The following is a 19045-nucleotide window of genomic DNA, read 5'->3' as shown; positions in this document are numbered from 1 at the left end:
ATCGTCCTTAGGTGGCGATGGTGTCCTGTGGGATGTCGTCCCAGATCCTTCTGAGCGCATCAGTAAGCTTCTGTAAAGGATGAGGAGCCACCTGGCGGCGTCTGATGGGCAGAAGTGCTCTATCGGGTTAAAGTCAGGTGATCGTGAGGGCCATTCAATTGAATCAATTCCTTCATCCTCCAGGTATTTCCTGCATACTCTGCCTGCATACTCTTGCCACATGAGGCCGAGCATTGTCGTACTTTAGGAGGAACCCAAGACCCGCTGCACCAGCATTGGGTCTTGGGTTCAAGGATTCAATCCCGATACCAAATGGCAGACTGCCGTTCGTAGCCCGTAGGACAGTATACGTAATAATAAGTGCAATTGAATTCATGCTTTACCAGTATATATAATGTTACTTTAAATTTATTTTTTGAGCAGTGTTTTCTGTAAAGCGCATTGCGAAATCTTCTTGGAACAACTGGCTTTCCGTATTTTGGTGACGTCATTATCGTCCACGGTTTGTATTGTTTTGGCGGGGTTTGTCCGTTCAGACGTTAAGTTTTGTAAACATTACCATTTTCACGGTAAAATATGGAGCGGTAAGTTTTGAATTTGCCTAAATAAGCATGTTAAATCATTGTGTTATTTGTTTAGCTGGTTTTTATTGTGGCTTGGCTTTAGCTTCGGTTCGCTATTGCCACCGTTAATTTAACGACGTTACCAACCGTAAACATGAGCACCACATCCGAACAATGTGTATTAGATTTAACGCCAGATGGAAACGAACCGACGTTGATTGAATAAATGGCAACTTTAAAGCAGCGAACACCGTTAGCTGGCTAACTTCAGCGAAGCTGCCTCCCCGTATTGACATTAAACGACGTTAACTGACCGTAACTTCAGCTAACGTTAGCCCGTTGTGGCTAAACCTAACGTAAGGCTATCGTCATCTGTTTCAATTGTGGCCGATATCAGTGCTCTCTTTTAATACCTTTCTATGTAAAATGTGTTGTGTCCAGTGCAAGGATGAGTCGAGCAACCAGCGGCAGACCGTCGGACCTGCCTATGCGCGTACAAGACAGCAACAGGATGAGCATGTACACAACGCCTAAGAGGTGGGCTAAAATATTAGAAACTCTTAACTTTTGGAAGTAAAGATATTGCTTTCCTGTACGACTTACGTCGTGCGCTCTTTAGATAGGCAGATGTGTGGCTGGTATGAGCTGATGCTAGTCACACCCACACTTTACTCTTTGTCTACGTCTAAAAGTCCAAGTTGTATACTTTTTAACACACTAAGGAATCCAAGTTGAAAAACACTGCAGAGAGACCAAGATGTCGGGTTTATTTAGAATATAGATGTTCATTTAATGGATTATTTTCTCCTTTTTAAGCCTCACAATCACTCAATTGTAACTGCAACGGGGGCAGTATTTTTATTCCAGAAATAACTTATTATTATTATTATTTTTGGCTGCAAAAAGCAGATCTGTTGCTGCTACATTTAAGTCTGTGATTGAATATGTTGTGGTTTTATATATGCATGTATGCATGCTTTTAAAGCCCCCCCCTCTTGATACTTTATATTGATCTAGATATTTTATACAGCGCACTAAAGTTCATTACACATGGTAAGCACCTCACTCCCTGTGGTTATTTGGCATGGATTGTCCATCTCTAGACTTCCACAGGTGCGCCCTTATAAGGCAATACTTTCTTTCTTCATATCTAACTGAATGTATCATTCTAAAAGAAATCTGAAAGCTACTGTTTTCCCTCTAACATATCTACAAGACTTTTTTTAAATAAAAAATAATTGTAATAAATTGGGTTGCGGCAGGAAATGTGACTTGGCAAGTGAAGCACAACCCTTTGTTAACATTTTAGTTTTTTTTTACAGTAAACAGCCTTCCTTTGGAAAGCTGAACATCCCCAAACCGCAATCAATGACTTCAGAAAGGCGGACCAGTTTCTTTGGTGCCCGGTGAGTAATTCATATTTCCAAAAAAACATACAAATGTGCATGTAAAGAACAGCTCTAAAAGACTAAAACAGAGTACCGTATTTTGGCGACTATAAGCCGCACCTTCAATGAATCGCCTATTTTAGAACTTTTTTCCTATATAGGGCGCACCGGATTATGAGGCGCATAGAATAGAAGATGCTGCAGTAAAACGTTTGACTGGGGTTGCGTTATACATCCACTAGATCGGGCTGTGCTAAATCAAACTTTATTAAGCATTTACTCCCATGGTAACGTTGTTCAAACGTTAATGTGGATATTAACAATATCTCTGAACCTCCAACTTTCGATCTTGATTAATGAAAACATTCTTGGTAAATGCTTTCGTGCATCTTCCCCCGAGAGGCAGCGGCTGGGACAGACGGTGGCGCCTCGGACCGTCAGCTCGATCCCGAGGTCCAACTACCAGCTTTTTACCTACAGCAGCTTTAATATACGCTGTTGCAGCTGGAATTACCGCGGCTGCTGGCACCAGACTTTCCCTCCAATGGATCCTCGTTAACCAGTATGGATCAACCAATGGATCCATATATATAGCGCTCCGGATTATAAGGCGCACGTGTCGTTTTTTGAGAAAAAAAAGGATTTTAAGTGCGCCTTAAAGTTGCAAAAATACGTTATATGCATCAATAAAATCAGATCCTGTACGATTGCAATATTAGTAAGATGCAATAAAGGTAAAAATAATATTTGAAACTGTAGTGATCTATTGCTGTTTTGCCTTCAGAACTATAGGAGGAGCCAGCATGCCTCGCAACAGCACCATGTCGGGGTTTGGAGGAACCGAGAAGATCAAAGATACCAGACCTCTGCATGATAAATCCTTTGTTCAACAATGTATTAGACAGCTGCATGAGGTAAAACAGCTTTTTTCTCATTCCATGTAATCTACAGTAGGTCAGTTGGTTATAACATTTCTACACCTGATATGTTGATTGATCCATAGTGTGGTGTATATCAAACACAGCAGAAAGTTGTTGGTTGGTGGTAGATTTCAGTGTGAAATATCACGGCTCTTCTCTCACTGAAATTCTTTCTCATGTTTTTCTAGTTCTTGACAGAGCAGGGTTACCCGGGCATTTTGTCAGCCAAGATCCTCCAGTCTCCCTCTACCAAGGAGTTTGTGAAGGTGTTTGAGTTTGTCTACCGGCAGCTCGACCCAACCTTTGAGATGCCAAACTCCAAAGTTGAGGAGGAAGTTCCAGCTATCCTTAAAGCCCTGAGGTATCATCCTTTAAAAGGCGCTTCATTCCCGAGCAATTTGTATTCACAAGGCGTAGTACCACTAGAACATTCTCAATGGGTCAATGTTAAAATATGTCATGTATCCAAGAAACGACGTAGAGGAAAATCCAAAAAATGAATGCAACATATATCAAAAACATGCAAGTAGATGACCTTTGATTGTGGGCCCTGATGTTGGCTCCTGAGTCTGAGACTTCTGACTGCATCTACTTCTGTCCCTGTTTGTGATCCAAGGTATCCGTTTGTTCTCTCCAAGTCTGCGATGTATTCTGTTGGAGCTCCCCACACCTGGCCTCAGGCACTCGGTGCTCTCATGTGGCTTATTGACCAAGTCAAGGTGAGAAGTAAACCACGGTTTCAAACATTGATTTCAGTGGAATAAAACCTGGTTAACTGGCTTTGCCTGCAGCACAAACTAAACTTGTGTAATCTTTATTTGAATGAAAATTGTAAAAACTAGTGCTTATTCTTTGTGTTAGATCAATTGGAGTTTGAGTAAACAGGAGCTGCTGTTCAGTGAATTCTGTGAGGACAGCGATAATATCGAGGAGGGGACAGAGTATAACAAGGTACTGTGACCACAAGGCATCAACAATCCACCTTCAAAGACCTTGCTGTGTTTTCTGTGTTGTTTTTTTCCCGATACAGTATTTAGCGAAGCCGTTACAGTGTTTTCTCTCCTCGACTTAACTGAGTATTAAAAATGTACTCTTATTTTGTCTGTCTAACATGTACTAAAAACATGTACCGTTGTTTAATTTTGATCTTTTGTGCAGCTCCTCCTGGAATACACTGCTGAGGCCTACTCCAAGTTTATGCAGGGTGAAGACACATTTGATGATGTGGATGAAATATTCATCAATAAACTAAGTAAGCGCAGCCTCTCTCTGACAAAATGAGTTTTTAATTGCAAGCTTCGCGTTGTATGGGTAAAGAAGCCTAATGTTAATTGTTATTTTTGATTCTATGTTTTATTCCGGGTTCCATTAAAAATATTTCTGTGTCTTCACAGAGAAAATGTACAACGTGGACGAGGCCCTGCTGGCCTCGATGGAGGAGAAGTACAGAATACTCAGTGATGAGGTGGAACAACTGGAGAGGGAGTGTCAAACGGTTAGGAGAGCTGTTCTATTTACACAGATTAAAAATGTTGATATTCAAATCACCATTTCTTAAATGCAATGAAAGAAAGTGGTAAAAGGGAGAACCCGAGCCTGCAATTTGGAAAATTCCTATTATCAGAGGAGCAAAAGTCTTGAACAAAATGAAACTTGTTTATTGTGAGTAAGAATAAATTGGACGTTGAATGTTCTCTGTCCTCCCTGAAAGGACCGTCTAATGACCAAGAGAATGGACCGGGTGAAGCTGCAGGCAGACCTAAAGAAACTCCAGAGCTACCGCAGCAACCTGGAGTCCTTTCAAGGCAACCTGGAGAACAGAGCTTCAGAACTGAGTTATGAGCTGGAGGTCACCGGTAAATATAACCACGTCTGTCAGCCTGCTCCTTCCCAGAATTCACCGGGGCTTGTATGCATTTGAAATGTCTGGATCCTAATGTCTCCTTATTAAGTCTCTGTCAAGATGTCTGAATTACTGTGTTACTGGAATTCTGCACTATGGACACACTTGGCACAAACCTGATGAGGAGTCTACATGTGTGTTAGCTTTTTCTGTTGAATTGAACATTTAACCTTCCTTTTTATAATAGATAAGCATCTGCAATTCTACTTTACTGCGTTATTAAAGATGAACAGCAAACCAAGTAGCAAAGTTCTTTATGTAATAACCTAACAGTATTCAGGGTCCAATATGTATATCAGAACTGAGGTCTGGATCCTTTTGCAGGCAGTCAACTGGAGTCCCTAAAACGAGAGCAGAACGAACTGCAGCTCCTCCTGCAGAACCAGAAGTTCACTCCGGCAGATGTGGAGAGGATCAACAGAGAGAAGAGAGAACTCCAACAGACCATCGCCAGTCTCAGCAAGTCTCTGGAAGATGCCGAGCAGCACAAGTGGATGGAGGAGATCGCCCTGTCCAAAGTGAAAGAGAAGGTACTGAATGCACAGAGGAGCAGGAATAGCAGCATTTACTCAAGATGGTGAATGTGATTGTTTTCGGGGTTAGACTGATGAACAGATGTTTCCAGGAGTAAACATTTTGGCCTAGATTTAACTCATTTTCTTGAAACCCAGGCGGAGTTGAAGGTGGCAGAGTACCAGAAGCTGGCCCGTAAACTGAAGCTGATACCAGTGTCTGCAGAGAACGCCTGTGGTAATGATTTTGAGATCAGGCCATTTGAACGTGGAAATGGCAGCATGATTCAACATAAGACGCAGATACAGGTACTTTCACCAGATGGTGTCACCTTTTTAATCCGTAGGACTTATATTTGGCTGGATCTCAATTATATTCAGGATGAACACATCTACTATTACCCTCCCAATGCTGAGGTTATTTGTTGCTTTGGATATGTTCCATCTTGTAAGCCTCTAATGTGTTCTGTAGATGCTCTTGAGGAAGCTGGTCAGTGATGTGGAGGAAGAGAACGGTCGACTAGCCAACATGAAACTCAGTCTGGAGGAGTCCTGTGAACAGGTAACAAAATGTCGCTATTACCTTTTTTGAATCAGTACTTTTACACAACATGAACTCTCTTTTTCTTTTTTAAATGTTTGTTTAAGGTGAATTCAAATATCATGGACAAGTCCAACGACCTAAAACAGATGAGAGAGCAGATCCGCAAGGTGGATGAACGATTGGATTCTGACATGCAGGTAGTTTCTTCTGCTTTTGATGGTACAATGCTTTACTGAACTCACTACATATCACATGTAACTCACACCTAACTGACTGTTTGGTTGTGCACTGAATTATTTCTCCTCTAAGCTGAATAACGGTTATAAAGAAACATTTCAACATGTTGGTAATGCACATAGTGTGCACAGTCACATTATTCATGTAGTAACAATGCATGTCCTGTGTGTGTGTGTGAAGGAGCTTGCCCAAGAGGAACAGGGCTGGGCAGCAGAGGTGGAGTCGGTGGAAAACCATCGTACGATTCTTGAGAAGAAGGTCACCTATGGTTACGATGAGGCCGTGCAACAACTGAAGGCAGCGCAGCAGCAGTGAGTGGATACTATGTATTAACCATTATTATGCCTTAAGAATTTACTGTGACTTTAGCAAAACAGGCTTAAAGATCCCATAAGTTTTTGTTTTCTTCTGTCTAACTGGGTCTTTTGTTCTGGTCTCTTCTCCAGATACAACCTGGTGCTGCAGGAGACCAACGAGGAGAGACGAACAGTTGCCAACAACCTCGCGTCAGTGGTTGAGACCGCCGTTAACCACTTGTCTATCACAGAGGTAACTTTCTTCTGCTCGCTTAGTGGTAACGTATCAGACTAAGAACCATTGGAGTGGGTCACATGACTGATAGCAGGAAGTCGTACGCCCTTTGCTGCATCTCGGTCTCATGCCATCCTTGTTCATGATGTGTCTGCTAGTATTTTTATGATTCTAACACATGGCTGTGTGGTTCTGGTACAACAGAAATGCCTGGAGGATCTGCACGGCAGGGTTGAGCGTTTCTGCACTAAGGCCGTGGAGGAGGATGAAGCCGCTGTGCAGAAGCTGAGGGAAACTTTGAAGAGCTTCACATCCAAGGCGAGCGGCCTGTGAAGCGAGTTTTAGTTTGATTCCATCTAGGGAAAAAAAGTAACTTTATCAGTTCTGAAAAGGTTTGGCAAGTGTATCATATGACTTATAACCTTAGACTAACAAAAATGTTAATATCAGTTATTTCTGTATAAATTATTCTGTTTTAATTACAACAGCAATGTGCATTAAAGACAAAGTGCTGGCCTCAAGACGGCAGTGTTCATGTCCAAATGCATGTTCTCTGCGGTTTTGCCACATTTTAGTCGATACTTTTCATTTTTGTTATTAATGAATGTTCATGTGCAAAATAAATATGGCTTTTTAACATTCCAGACACACATTTTTATAATATAGTTTCTGCACCTTACAAGACACCATTTGACAGTGAAACATTAACAGTGTTAATTAAGTTTGAGTCAATATATTGTTAGTAAAAACTTCTTTGCTGTGTTCATGCTGCAGCTCGTCCCAGTGAAGCCAGTAGGAGGCAGCACATATCGATATTTATAGAACTATCGCTTGGTGTTAATGTTCTAGTCTCATTCACATCTACATGTTTTATTAAAGATTTCAAGCAGTAACCTGCTAATGTAAAGGCTTTTAGTTATTTTTTTGTGTAAAATTTGCTGCTGGCATCTTTCATGACAACAGCCAAAACATTCTTAAATGTTAAAAAGAACGGTGGCGTTAACGCTGCATTCCTGCAGCAACCCCATCAGAACTCAATTTATCCAAACCCAGTAATCTGTGAATGTATGAATGTGACTTCTTGGTTCTAGTGAACACTGGTTACCAATGACGTAGCAGGCGTTTGTGTTCCTTTCTTTTATCCTAGTTTTACCAAACAGGTGGCAGCTAAATCGCTGACTGGCCCGTTAGTGAAGGGAGGGATGTGAAACATTTGGCAGTGAGGAATCGATGGAGTCTGCCATATTTCTCCACCATGCTGCCTCCTCGTCATGGTCAACATCGCTCATCATACCTGTTTTTCAGGGCCCTCTGCATGCTTCTCCACATCCACTCATCCATCTCAATGCAATTTAATGCTCCTTCTTCCTTTGTGTATCTGATTACAAGGATGTCTGTATCTCTCATTCAGCTGCTCCTGTTGGACATGGATGGCATTTATGATTTTGCATAAGTGCATCTTTTTCTAATTCTCTTATTCAACACTAAAAGGAGAATTTGTTCTACAACCTAAGACTACCGATATTTTTCCGGTGGTCAGAATTTTTTGTTATTGCAAACTTGTGGCATTAATATAAAAAAGAACTGCTCAGCTGCATGAAATTACTTCGTCATCCCGTAACATTATTTTTTCTCAGCCAATAGTTTTTGCAAATACATTATCACAGTATAAATCAACATGCTAGATTAATACCTGTCAATGGAAGGCAACCAAACATGGCAGAAGGGATAAGAGGGCGCAGCCCTCACCCCAAAAACCACAGTATTGTGTCAATACTGTAAAATGAAAGACTTTTTACAGGGGGGGGGCGCTGAAAAATTGGTCGGTGCTGCGAGTGTGAGAGAAATGTTTTGGCAGACGTGATGCAGAAAGATGAGGTGATTGTGAGTGGCTACATGGAGAGAAATGTGATGGATAACTTCCACCACTTGCAGAGACAACCCCTGTGTGTGTGTGTGTGTGTGTGTGTGTGTGTGTGTGTGTGTGTGTGTGTGTGCGTGTGTGTGTTGGAGGGGCAATGCAGGAAGTCAGTGAAATGGATCAAAGCTGGTGCCATGTGTTAATACAGAGGCTTAATTCAACTAAACAGGACAGACCTCGGTGTGTTTATCAGATCCCATATGGACAGGTGGCCTCCATAAATGCCTTCGACTTGAGAGTGCGTGTCCTTGCGTGTGTGAGAAAACTGGTCTCGATGATTTGTGTACCTCTGTACCCCCCCCCCCCAGAGGCATCCTCATGCTGGCCTTAATGTGTATGGGTCCTCGTGCAGGAATTTGTGCTCTTATTTCTGCGTGAACCTGTTTCCATGCTTCTTCCCATGATGCCTGTGCTCCTCCGCCTGCGTGGACCTATTCTAGATCTTTGCATTCAAAGAAACACAGCATGCATTTTTTAATACGCTGCATGCATACTCTCACGCAGGAGAAGTGCATGTAACCTGGCTGGGGGTCAAAGGCCCACCTCTTCCTGTGTGTGTGTATGTGTGTGTGTGTGTGTGTGTGTGTGTGTGTGTGTGACTGGTTCTCACGGGGCCTCTAATACAAGGGGGATGCAGGGAGGAAGGGATGTGACGGGGTGGATGCGTGGCCTTGCACCACAAAGGCTTTCAGCAGCTAATCAGTCACAGCGCCGACAGCCAGACACACTCGTGGCGAGGTGGTAATGTGGCGTCTTATTAGGGGTTAATCTCACTCACCGGAGTAATCTGTTCTACACATGTGGAGAGAAAGTATCCTCTGTCTTATAATTCCATGCTCTGCTATTTTCTTTCTCCCTGTCGAAACGCCTTCGTCCAAAACGTGTTCCCCTGGACCTACATTTTAAACCGGCTCTGGCACTCTGATCTCTGGGGCACAAACACACAGAAATGACGCAACTGTTGCAACAACAAGATTCCATTGTGAAAAGGGTTCCAGTTGTGGAGATGTTGACGCGGCCATAAATAACCCAAACCTTTTGGGGGCTGTTATACGTATTGTGGTAGGTGGGTTTACTATGTGCGGAGTTTGCTCTTGGCGGATATAGAGAACTGTCTCTCAGGGTTAGTTTTACTCGTTGTGCACCGGAGAGTCGGCAGCGTGTGCTTGTCCTCATGAATTAAAGAGGAGTACCGGAGGACACTGACTGAAAATGTAGTAGGTGCTCTGAATTTAAAACTTGTTTCTGCTTTTTTGATACAATAAAAATCTTGGTTGTATTGTGCAGTGAGCCACAGCTGTGTGATTGGTCTCTTTTCTTCACGGGTCATTCCACGTTAATTCGATTTTTGCGAACTCACTGTTGTACTTAAGGATCTCCAGTTCACGTTTTCTCCTCCGAACGCATGCATAATGGCATTTGTCACACATGACTCATACATGGACTAAAAGTCAGGATATCTTGAGCTCCCCATCATGGGAACACACGACTTAATGCAAGTGCGCTACTTGCTAGAGGGTGACACTGGTGTCACAGTATTGTGTGTTTACTTGTGTGTGCGTGTGGTTGCCATCTATCTGTTGCCACCGCTCCTGATGCGTGCGTCAGGGCAGCGGCTTCCTTCTCGTTTCGATTCCCATGATCCCGGGTGTGTGTGTGTGCTGTGATCGGGGTATCTTTGATTTGATTGTGTTGGTGGTCACGTGACGCGTCGCTGACTGTTGAACGCACACATTTCTGTCCGTCTAGATGATGATGATGATGATGTGTGTCACAGGGCAACTGAGCGTGAGCTATCGGGTTTCCATCAGTTCTGCCTCTGCTCACTCGGGGCTTATTAAGACAATACTGGGGGGGGGTCATAAGAAGGTCAGCCTGGACCATGAGGGGTTATACCGGGGTTATAAAGGGGCCGTGAGTCAGAGGTTTGTACATTTCTGCTCCCTGCTTTTGCCCTGTCAGTCACTTTGTGGCCACGTAGGATCCATTTCAAGGTCCGTTCACCTCAGGAGGGAAACAGATGTCTGTTGTAGTGTCAGAGGCTTGTAGATTCTTGTGTAGGTGTTTTTGGGAGGCTGATCAGGAGCTAATAACTACATTACATTACATGTCATTTGGCTGATGCCTTTATCCTGACTACAACATTTGGGTGTAAATCTTGTTTCTGCTACCAAACTCCATTCCAGTGGACTTCAACCTGTTGCTTCTGGATCCGTGGGCCCGTCTGGATGTGCGATCACAAGGTTGTGAGACTGAACTCGACACTCGGAAAGCCCCCTCACGCCGCAACATCTGTCCCGTTTCTTTGATCTGTTTGGTACCGAGTGAAGCAAAAACAATATGCACAGGGTCATGGAAATGGAAAATTCCAAAATTTGGATTTCATTGAGGTGTGAATCGGTTTTCTGAAATGTTATAATTTAGGTTTCGTGCTATAAAAAGAAAAAAAAATAGGAACCTCTGTAATACTGTTAATCACAGAATAATGTTTTCTTGTTGAAAAAACAAAAAAACCCAATTTGATTCAGCTTTGAGTGAAAGATTATTTTTAACTCTGAGGTGTTGAGATAAACCAGCATGGAGGGCCTTAAAAGTGAGTGATATTGGAATTCTTTGTTGATCCCGCACACAGTTCAGCACGGTGAATGCTTTAACAGGGTTTACTGAAGCCCAAATGGTTCTCTACAATCCTTAAATGCCCCAAAACAAACTGTTTTTCCCAGAATAGCCACTGGAGACTTGTGATGTTTCTTATTTACGAGGCATAGCTGCAGTTACATGCGGTGAAGGAGTCAGAGGCGCTTGCTACAGATCCTTTGCATACCACTGATGTGTTTATAGAGGTCAAAGGGTCGTCCCTTTAACGCCAGGGAATATACAGTCAGACCCACACATACAAGTGCATGAGGACTAACGTGTAGAAACACAGGGCTCAGTCACTGGGGACCAGGAGGGACGGAGGGACATGAATGGATGAAGGTAAAGGACATCCACATGCAGGAGGACGTGAAGTACACGCAGGAGGTGGGAGGCTTCAGTTAAAGATTCAGTGAGATGGGAGGGATGAAGGGAGGTCGGCTGTTTCCCCACGAGGGAAAAACGATGGTGAGTCATTGGTCTGGTTTGCCTCCTGGGGTCTAACACACACACGCACGCACACACACACACACACACACACACACACACACACACACACACACACACACACACACACACACACACACACACACACACACACACACACACACACACACACACATACACATCACTACTGTGTTTACAAAGGAGATTAGACAGTTCCACTCTGTACCTCAGCGTAGCAGGGGTGCTTCTGGGCCATATGTTTAAACGATAAGAGGAATGTATACATGTGTATTCACAATGGAGGGTGGGGGCGCATGGAGCAGGGTGAAGCGCTGGGAGCTGCTAGGTTGTCGGTTTGAATCCCGGCTGCTCCATGTGCCACGTCAAAGTGTCCCTGAGCAAGTCACCTGACCCCTAATTGCTCCCCAGGCAAAATGCAACACATGGGTTATAATGCAAGTTGCTTTGGATAAAAGCAGCTAAATGACATGTAATGGATGATATGAACATTTTATATATTATGTCTCTCTTTTGTGTCCTTTTACTACATGTCCTCCAAATTGTGATACAGGACTTCAAAGTATGTTCAGGTTGGCTAACATTGGAGGGACATATTTCAAACTGGAAGCCTTCAGGGTACTACACGTTTATGCATGATCATGTGATTATAAATACACCATATTCATTTTCTTCAGGACGAGGGATAATTATTTAAGCAGCTCACTTAACTAGTGTTGCTTTTATCCCATAAGCAAATATGTGACCCCATGTTTAAAAAAAAAGTCCGCTAAATGACTGTTGCACATTCTTTATATGCTATCTGGTCAATAGGAATATTGTCTTTTGTACTGTCCCTCCCACTTTATCCAACTGAATATTTAGCCTCTTTCTTTTCTTGTAATGGAAGCAGAATGGAGTATTTTTATTTGGCATGATTTTGATTTGCAGGTTTATCTTTTTAGTGACTGTTGAGTATATTATTATACACAGTATTAGTGTAATATTTGACAGATATTTTCCAGGACTCTGCACACTCGGCTTGAAATAAGACAATCCTGGAAAATACGGGATATCTCGTCTCTGTTGTATAATGGGTCAGTTTTATCCACAACAGTTTGCTTTAGGTCAGTATTTTAGTCTGATGGATTGAGTTGTAGGTAGATTGGAAATTACACTAAGTTGTAAATGCATTTGTCATTCTGTAGTGACACAAGTGCAGTTTTCATTAAATCCCAAAATAAGTGTGTTTGGCGCACCCTCCTCGAGCCGGCCGTCACATCCTCTCAGCAGCTTCCTCTTTGCGTGATGCGGCGCGTCTCATCGGAGCGGACAGCCTCCCTGTGAGCGGTTTCTTATTGTCGAACTCCAACCACACAGACAGACGTGGACCAGTGAAAACCTTTGGCTGTGCGCGCACTCGCTGTGAGGCCACCCATTGGACCCAGCCGTTATGAACTGGCCGAGCCTGCTTAGTGCACAGTGCTTAGTTCACAGGTGGAAGCTGAACATTTGACCGTCTGAGAGCGAACGCCTCGCACACAGGGACACGCAGGTGGTCGCGTTACATTCACACCACCTGACATCTCCTCCTGCGTGGTCCATCTGTGTCCGAGCCACGCCGGGCCGAAGTGCAACTCAATCATGTCACTCAGATCCAGAATATCTCAATTCATCTTGCAGAGCTGCTGACATTTTACAGGTTTTGGTAAACTCCTGATAGTGTTTTGCGATTGTTATTGATTGTTTTCTTCTCCTTTCTTGCGTGTGTGTGTGTGTGTGTGTGTGTGTGTGTGTGTGTGTGTGTGTGTGTGTGGTGATGGGGAGCCTTCAGGTGGTGGTCCTGGCTGCAGCTTTGGCAATGGGCCAGTTGGCTATGATCAGTGGGGGGCTGTTGGAGCTCCGTGTTAATCCTCTCCGGCTCTGCTTTGTGTTGTAGCCAGTCCAAAGACTGTTTCCTAACCTGTGGCTCAGGGGCTGAAATCACTGAACACAGAGTGTTTCCTATAGACTCGCTAATTTAATTTAGACAAACCGTGGGGCATAAAACCCTTGGACTGACCTACCTTCTCTGTTTCTGTTTACAACGTTCAAGTTTTAAAACATTTAACATTAAAAGACTCAAAAAAGTACTTCATTCAATAGTGAATTTGAGAACATAACAAATCTTGAATTCCCTTTTGATCTCAAAAACAGGGTGAGACCGCATGGGTTCTGTGCTGTGGTCATACGTCTTGAATTGGTAGCTGTATTGTTTCCATCTGTGAGGCCTCCTTCTGTGAAGCCTGACTCACTGACGGATTCCAGGGCAGCGGCAACAACAGATTCTTGTGGTTTGAAGACCTGAGACACGTCCCATACAACCCAGACTGCACTTTTTCCTTTGTATCTTTTCTCAGCTGGCACCACGGAGCAATATCATCCACTAAAAGCCAAGCGGGACACGGATTTCAGTTGTATGATTTGGTGATTCACGCCATGGTGATCCCTGGTGATCTCTGGTGATCTCTGGTGATCCCTGGTGATCCCTGGTGATCTCTGGTGATCCCTGGTGATCCCTGGTGATCTCTGGTGATCTCTGGTGATCCCTGGTGATCTCTGGTGATCTCTGGTGATCCCTGGTGATCTCTGGTGATCTCTGGTGATCTCTGGTGATCCCTGGTGATCTCTGGTGATCCCTGGTGATCCCTGGTGATCTCTGGTGTGGGTGAGGCGGGTTGAGTTTTAACAGCAGCCTGTCTTGGTTTGAGGAATCGTGATAAAAAGGAACTTTACTGTCCTTATTTACTCCCATTAGCTACTAACTCAATTGATTCAACTGCTCAGATGTGCACGAGAAAATTCAAAGGAATTTATTTTTTCCAGAATCCGCGCTCTGGTTACGTCGGATAACCATCAGACCTCCCACATGAAGGTAAGAGAGAAACCATATTGTTCTTTCGGTGAACCAATCCCCGTTCCTGATGTAACACGAGTGTGTCGACACGTACAGTTCTGCTGGTATTTAGCACCTGTTTGGAAAGCCAACCACTAACACTTGTGTTGTATTACACTCCAAAGGAACATTACCCCTCATTACCAGCTCCTCTGACACCATGAACAAAAGAGCAGGGGACTCATCTGACTAATGACACCATCCTCTGACTCTCAGGTTTCACTAAAATGGATGAACCTGCTGTGTCCTGTACTCCATTTCTAGGTCAAACTTAAAATTAAACATGCTGCTGATTTTGATTTAAGATCATTTTCATTTGATGAAATTGATGTTATCGTGAGTGCCCATTCTGGTAGTTTCTGGCTGCAGATTTGAATTATCATAACGTTGCCATGGTGATATGTTCAACATCCAAATACATCAAAATTCCAAGCACAGGGATGTAACATTTTTAATGAATTCAAATGTCTTGAGTCCCTGCAGAGCAGAGCTGCAGAACCAAACACGTCTAACAGTGAAACGTCAGCTGTCAAACTGTATTAATCACCGGCTCATGAGCCTGACTGGTGTATTTAGCTCTGGTTGCACATTGTCTGACGGAGCATCACAGGCTCGTTTGTAGAGATAATGAGTTGCATAGGAAAGTACGAGAGACTTGGCCATGCCCAGTTTTCCCCTGCAGTTTGTCGGCCGGGGCGGAGGGAGGGGTGTGAAACGTGAGAGGATCAGATGTCCATCACACATACAAGCAACATCCCTCCTCCTTTTCTCCAACTACATCATTGTCTATTCCGGACGGCCGCCATCTTTCAATCAGACTCTTTTGGTTGCCCTCCCATCCTCTGCCAACTCCAAAGCTCGTCTCCTTTGTGTTGTAAACACGTATCTTTCATCCATCGTCCTTCCTTGCATCACTATTGTCCCACCTTCCTTTTATTCTCAGGTACTGTGCTTTACTTTAGTGTGGGCATGGACACGCCACCCGCTGTGGTAAAGGCCCGTTTTTGTCATTCGATCGCATCAAAGTCTATTCTTCCCTCGTGTATTACAAAGGTGGATCTCTGTTGTCCCCTTGCTCTCTTGTTCCTCCTCCACACAAAAAAAGACACAACGATTCATTTCTGTTAATGTAAGTGTGTTTAAAACTCTGCGGTGTAATGTTTTCCTGCTGAACTCCTCCACAGCCAAAACACAAAATCCTATGTGTAAGTAATCAGAATACACTACACCGTCTACAATGCATTTATTCATAATTAAATTAGACAATTTAATAGTAATTAACGTATAAAAATAAAGCTGTAGTTATTCTAAAGGAAATCTTGTTTGATTTACATAGCAATTCATCCAAGGGAAGGACACAAATTAAGCAGCTAATAAACAACTATTCTTTTAATCAGGAGGACAACAATGTCTTTTCTCCTCATAGTTAAAAACAAAAACAGGAAATAATGCATTCAAATGAAAGGAAATAACTGCAACGCTGTAAGCGGCAACCCGCTGAGGATAAAGGAACAAGTGAAAGGTGTCCTGTGGCGTTTTGGACTACTCGAATGAGCAGTGCTTCATTTGATAAAGCAGGTGGTGATGATTCATACAGCGTCCAACATTTTTTTTGTTAAATCTGATTCGCAAATTGTTTTTTCAGAAGGAAAACCTTTTAAAGTCTTTTGTTATAAATCAACTCCAAAGGGAACCTATACATTTCTTTTGGAATGTAAACCACTTAATATTGTACTGCTTTACTATTTCTAAACCTTTGGCACACTCTAAATTATCACACTACAGTAATAAATAACACTTGACCCTTTTATAAAAAACAAAAAATAAATATCAATAAGTTAATGAATTCAAGATTTTCATAAATACATTTCATACGTGTGTTTTGCTGTATGTGCTATACAGGTGAAAAGTTAATTCTGCTCAATCATCCATTGTTTGTGATTGATTTCAGGTATTTAGGTTGAGTATCCGTGGAAACGTTAAAAAGCGCTCCGTACACATTAGCGATGTCAGGTGTGAACCGTATTAAGGAAGCTGTAGATGTATTGGAGGAAGATGAGGTTTATTGCTTTGGGATAAAAAGACACCTCCTCCCCATTAAGGATTCCTCCAGAGGTTCTACATGTCCCCACGTACTGCCCCAAGGTGTCCTCACAGCGAGGCACGTCAGAAGACAAACACTCAACAGCATACTCCAAAGGTTTGGATCAAATGTAAAGCCACACAAAGCCCGACGCACTGCCTACACGCATCCACACCTCCTGGCGGAGTGCTTCCTCACAGTGTGGTAGACCAGGTTGTCGTCCAGGAAGGAGAGGTCATCGTCAAACGCGGTCGGTCGACAGCAGGCCTGAGGGGGTGTGTCTTTAGGGGGAAGCCTCTTGTTGTGAGCGAGGTTGTGGAGGATTTTGTCGTAGTTGGTCTCTGACTTCCTGCAGGGTCCCGAGCAGTACCTAAATATCATCTCTTCGCTGGAGCGGTAGCCCAGGCCCAGGTCCGTCACGTTGAGGTGGATCTGTTTGAGCGCGCAGCCTCGTCCTCCTCCCCCGGCCTTCCTCCCGGCTCCCCCATCTCTGGCTCTCCCTCTGCGCCCTCCCCTCTGCCGGGTCGCCCCTTTCTTCCTCCCCCTTCTGTTTTGAGTCCTGCTGCTCCATCCTTCTTGGGAGGGGGAGGAGGTGGTGGATGAGGGAGAGCGACGCATTCTGCTGATGGTCACTTTGATGAAGTCCACCATGTCCTCAAACTCGTTTGGGGTTGGTTCCTCCGTGGGGGCTGAAAGGCATCAAGGCGTTTCATATTTAATAACACACACAATTATATTGTTTGTGGTTTTTAGAGGGGAAATCTATTTGAAATAGATTCCATTCCTATTCATGCACCACTTTTGTAAATTGAAGTGGACTAGTTGCATTAAATATGTGGACGCCATGTAGCCCCGTGATATTGGTATATAAATAGTGGATTGACAGTAAATCCTTAGCCATTGTGTATAGCAACAAAATAACGAAATACTCATTGGTTTCTTCAAGATGTGCCTTTTTGTCCTTTGTGAGGAAGTTAAGTACAAGAAGTACTTGAGCCGTAGCAATTTTAAGATTTGAAGACACACACATAGCATGATTTAATGTCGAAATAACACGAGCCTGTGGGTGCTGCACACTGGGAAACGTATGAATAACAACACCTGAATCCTCTTGGAAGTTTGCACTTACTTCAATTACTGGCTCATGCACTAACATCCATCTAAATAAGTTCTGTAGTATCGAATTCAGTCTAAACAACAAATTTAAAATAAATACATTAAAAAATATATTTCTTTCTATTTTTTTTATTCATTCCAGGAAAAAAAAATGCAACTGCCTGCTGATTTCCAATGACTTTTACGGATGTTGTCTGGGGACTTTGGACACTCCATAAAACACACACACACACACACACACACACACACACACACACACACACACACGCACACACACACACACAGGCTCTTACATGCTTCTCCTGCCGCCAGCGTGTCTCTCCAACCCGCCGCGGCAGCCTCGGCGCGCCTGACGCTCGGGGAAGTGACAGAGAAGCGGACCTGAACCGGCGGGAGCTCCAGGGGACTCTCGGGGGCGCGCCCGTTACTCTCGGTGGACGCGGGCTGCGGTCGGCCGGCGCGCACGGCGCTGAGCAGTGTCAAACAAGTGGTCAGACTGCCCCATAACTTCATGGTCCAGCTCAGTCCGACATAAGGACATGGCGCGGTGACAAATCAAACAGGTATCATCTGATCGGCAGCATGTTGAAGACGTGCAGCGGTTGGAGAGGAAACGGAGGGGGGGGGGGGGGCTCGGGGGCTCCTGCCGCTAAAACGCGATGGAGATCGACGTGCTGCTGTCTGCGCAGCGTGGCCCAACATCCAACGAGGCAGAAGCGCGCAAACGGCAGCTCCCTCCAACGACGCCTGGAAGACAGCAATATTCTCCCGGTTTACAGGTGACTCGGCGCGCACGGTTCCATACCGCTCATCCCCGATCACCGTCAGTCCCCAAGTGATCCGTGAGCCGAGGGAGAGGTCCAACTGGAGAGATGGGAGGTTATGGTGACGTCTGATGGTCCATCCTCTGTCTCCTCCAGTCTCCACCCATGCTGCGGGACGGAGTCCAGATCCGTGATTGACTCTCAGGTCCAAAGTTGGTGCGGCTAGAAGGGTTTAGTTATGAAAGCGGATCAGTGTGTGTGTACTCAGATGGCTCAGAGGAAGAGGGAAGCTTCACACATGTTACACTAGCAGTGCTCCTGATTCCACATCCCGCCCTTTGTGTTTGGTTGACATTGGATGGCAAATGTGTTTCTAATCAGCCAGTGAAAACAGGCTGAATAGATTGTGTTGCTATGTATAACCAGAGCTCCTTTCAAACCCCGCTGTGCTGCAGTTGATGGGTGGATGACATTTATCATCGAGGGAGCGTGAGCTGATATCCATTACGGCAACGGGGAGTTGAACTGGGAATTTTGCCAGTTGAAA

The 19045-nt window shown here is 44.1% G+C and overlaps 2 protein-coding genes across 5 annotated transcripts; one reads left to right on the top strand and one right to left on the bottom strand.

The window, feature by feature from the left end:
- Nucleotides 1-64: 64 nt before the first annotated feature.
- On the top strand, nt 65-7119 carry ndc80 (NDC80 kinetochore complex component). 4 transcript variants are annotated; one of them, XM_037481892.2, is made up of 17 exons: nt 65-183; nt 1005-1100; nt 1886-1969; nt 2736-2865; nt 3060-3232; nt 3488-3590; nt 3733-3822; nt 4030-4123; nt 4266-4366; nt 4583-4727; nt 5099-5304; nt 5446-5595; nt 5759-5848; nt 5935-6027; nt 6248-6378; nt 6514-6616; nt 6803-7119. In XM_037481892.2, exons 1-17 carry the CDS (start codon nt 80-82, stop codon nt 6929-6931), a joined length of 2022 nt encoding a protein of 673 aa, XP_037337789.2. In that variant the 5' UTR covers nt 65-79; the 3' UTR covers nt 6932-7119. The 4 variants fall into 4 exon arrangements, with proteins under 4 accessions (XP_037337789.2, XP_037337792.2, XP_037337790.2 ...); XM_037481895.2 differs by lacking the exon at nt 65-183 and adding an exon at nt 306-502; XM_037481893.2 differs by lacking the exon at nt 65-183 and adding an exon at nt 308-584.
- A 7987-nt stretch (nt 7120-15106) lies between these two features.
- On the bottom strand, nt 15107-18358 carry LOC119225250 (glial cell line-derived neurotrophic factor-like). The gene is made up of 2 exons (XM_037482982.2): nt 18028-18358; nt 15107-17307 (listed from the first exon to the last, which is right to left on the bottom strand). Exons 1-2 carry the CDS (start codon nt 18245-18247, stop codon nt 16778-16780), a joined length of 750 nt encoding a protein of 249 aa, XP_037338879.2. The 5' UTR covers nt 18248-18358; the 3' UTR covers nt 15107-16777.
- Between the last annotated feature and the right edge of the window lie 687 nt (nt 18359-19045).

Source organism: Pungitius pungitius, chromosome 5, assembly GCF_949316345.1.
Source record: "Pungitius pungitius chromosome 5, fPunPun2.1, whole genome shotgun sequence".
Classification (NCBI taxonomy): Eukaryota; Metazoa; Chordata; class Actinopteri; order Perciformes; family Gasterosteidae; genus Pungitius; species Pungitius pungitius.
This window is presented reverse-complemented; position numbering and strand designations above follow the sequence as displayed.

Excerpts from the sequence above, each read along its gene's own strand:
- ndc80 (XM_037481892.2), top strand. The coding sequence starts at position 80 with ATGAGGAGCCACCTGGCGGCGTCTGATGGGCAGAAGTGCTCTATCGGG. Across the intron at positions 184-1,004 it reads TCAATTCCTTCATCCTCCAG|TGCAAGGATGAGTCGAGCAA; the intron begins GTATTTCCTGCA and ends TGTTGTGTCCAG. Across the intron at positions 3,823-4,029 it reads AGGGGACAGAGTATAACAAG|CTCCTCCTGGAATACACTGC; the intron begins GTACTGTGACCA and ends TCTTTTGTGCAG.
- LOC119225250 (XM_037482982.2), bottom strand. The coding sequence starts at position 18,247 with ATGAAGTTATGGGGCAGTCTGACCACTTGTTTGACACTGCTCAGCGCC. Across the intron at positions 17,308-18,027 it reads GCTGGCGGCAGGAGAAGCAT|CCCCCACGGAGGAACCAACC; the intron begins GTAAGAGCCTGT and ends GATGCCTTTCAG.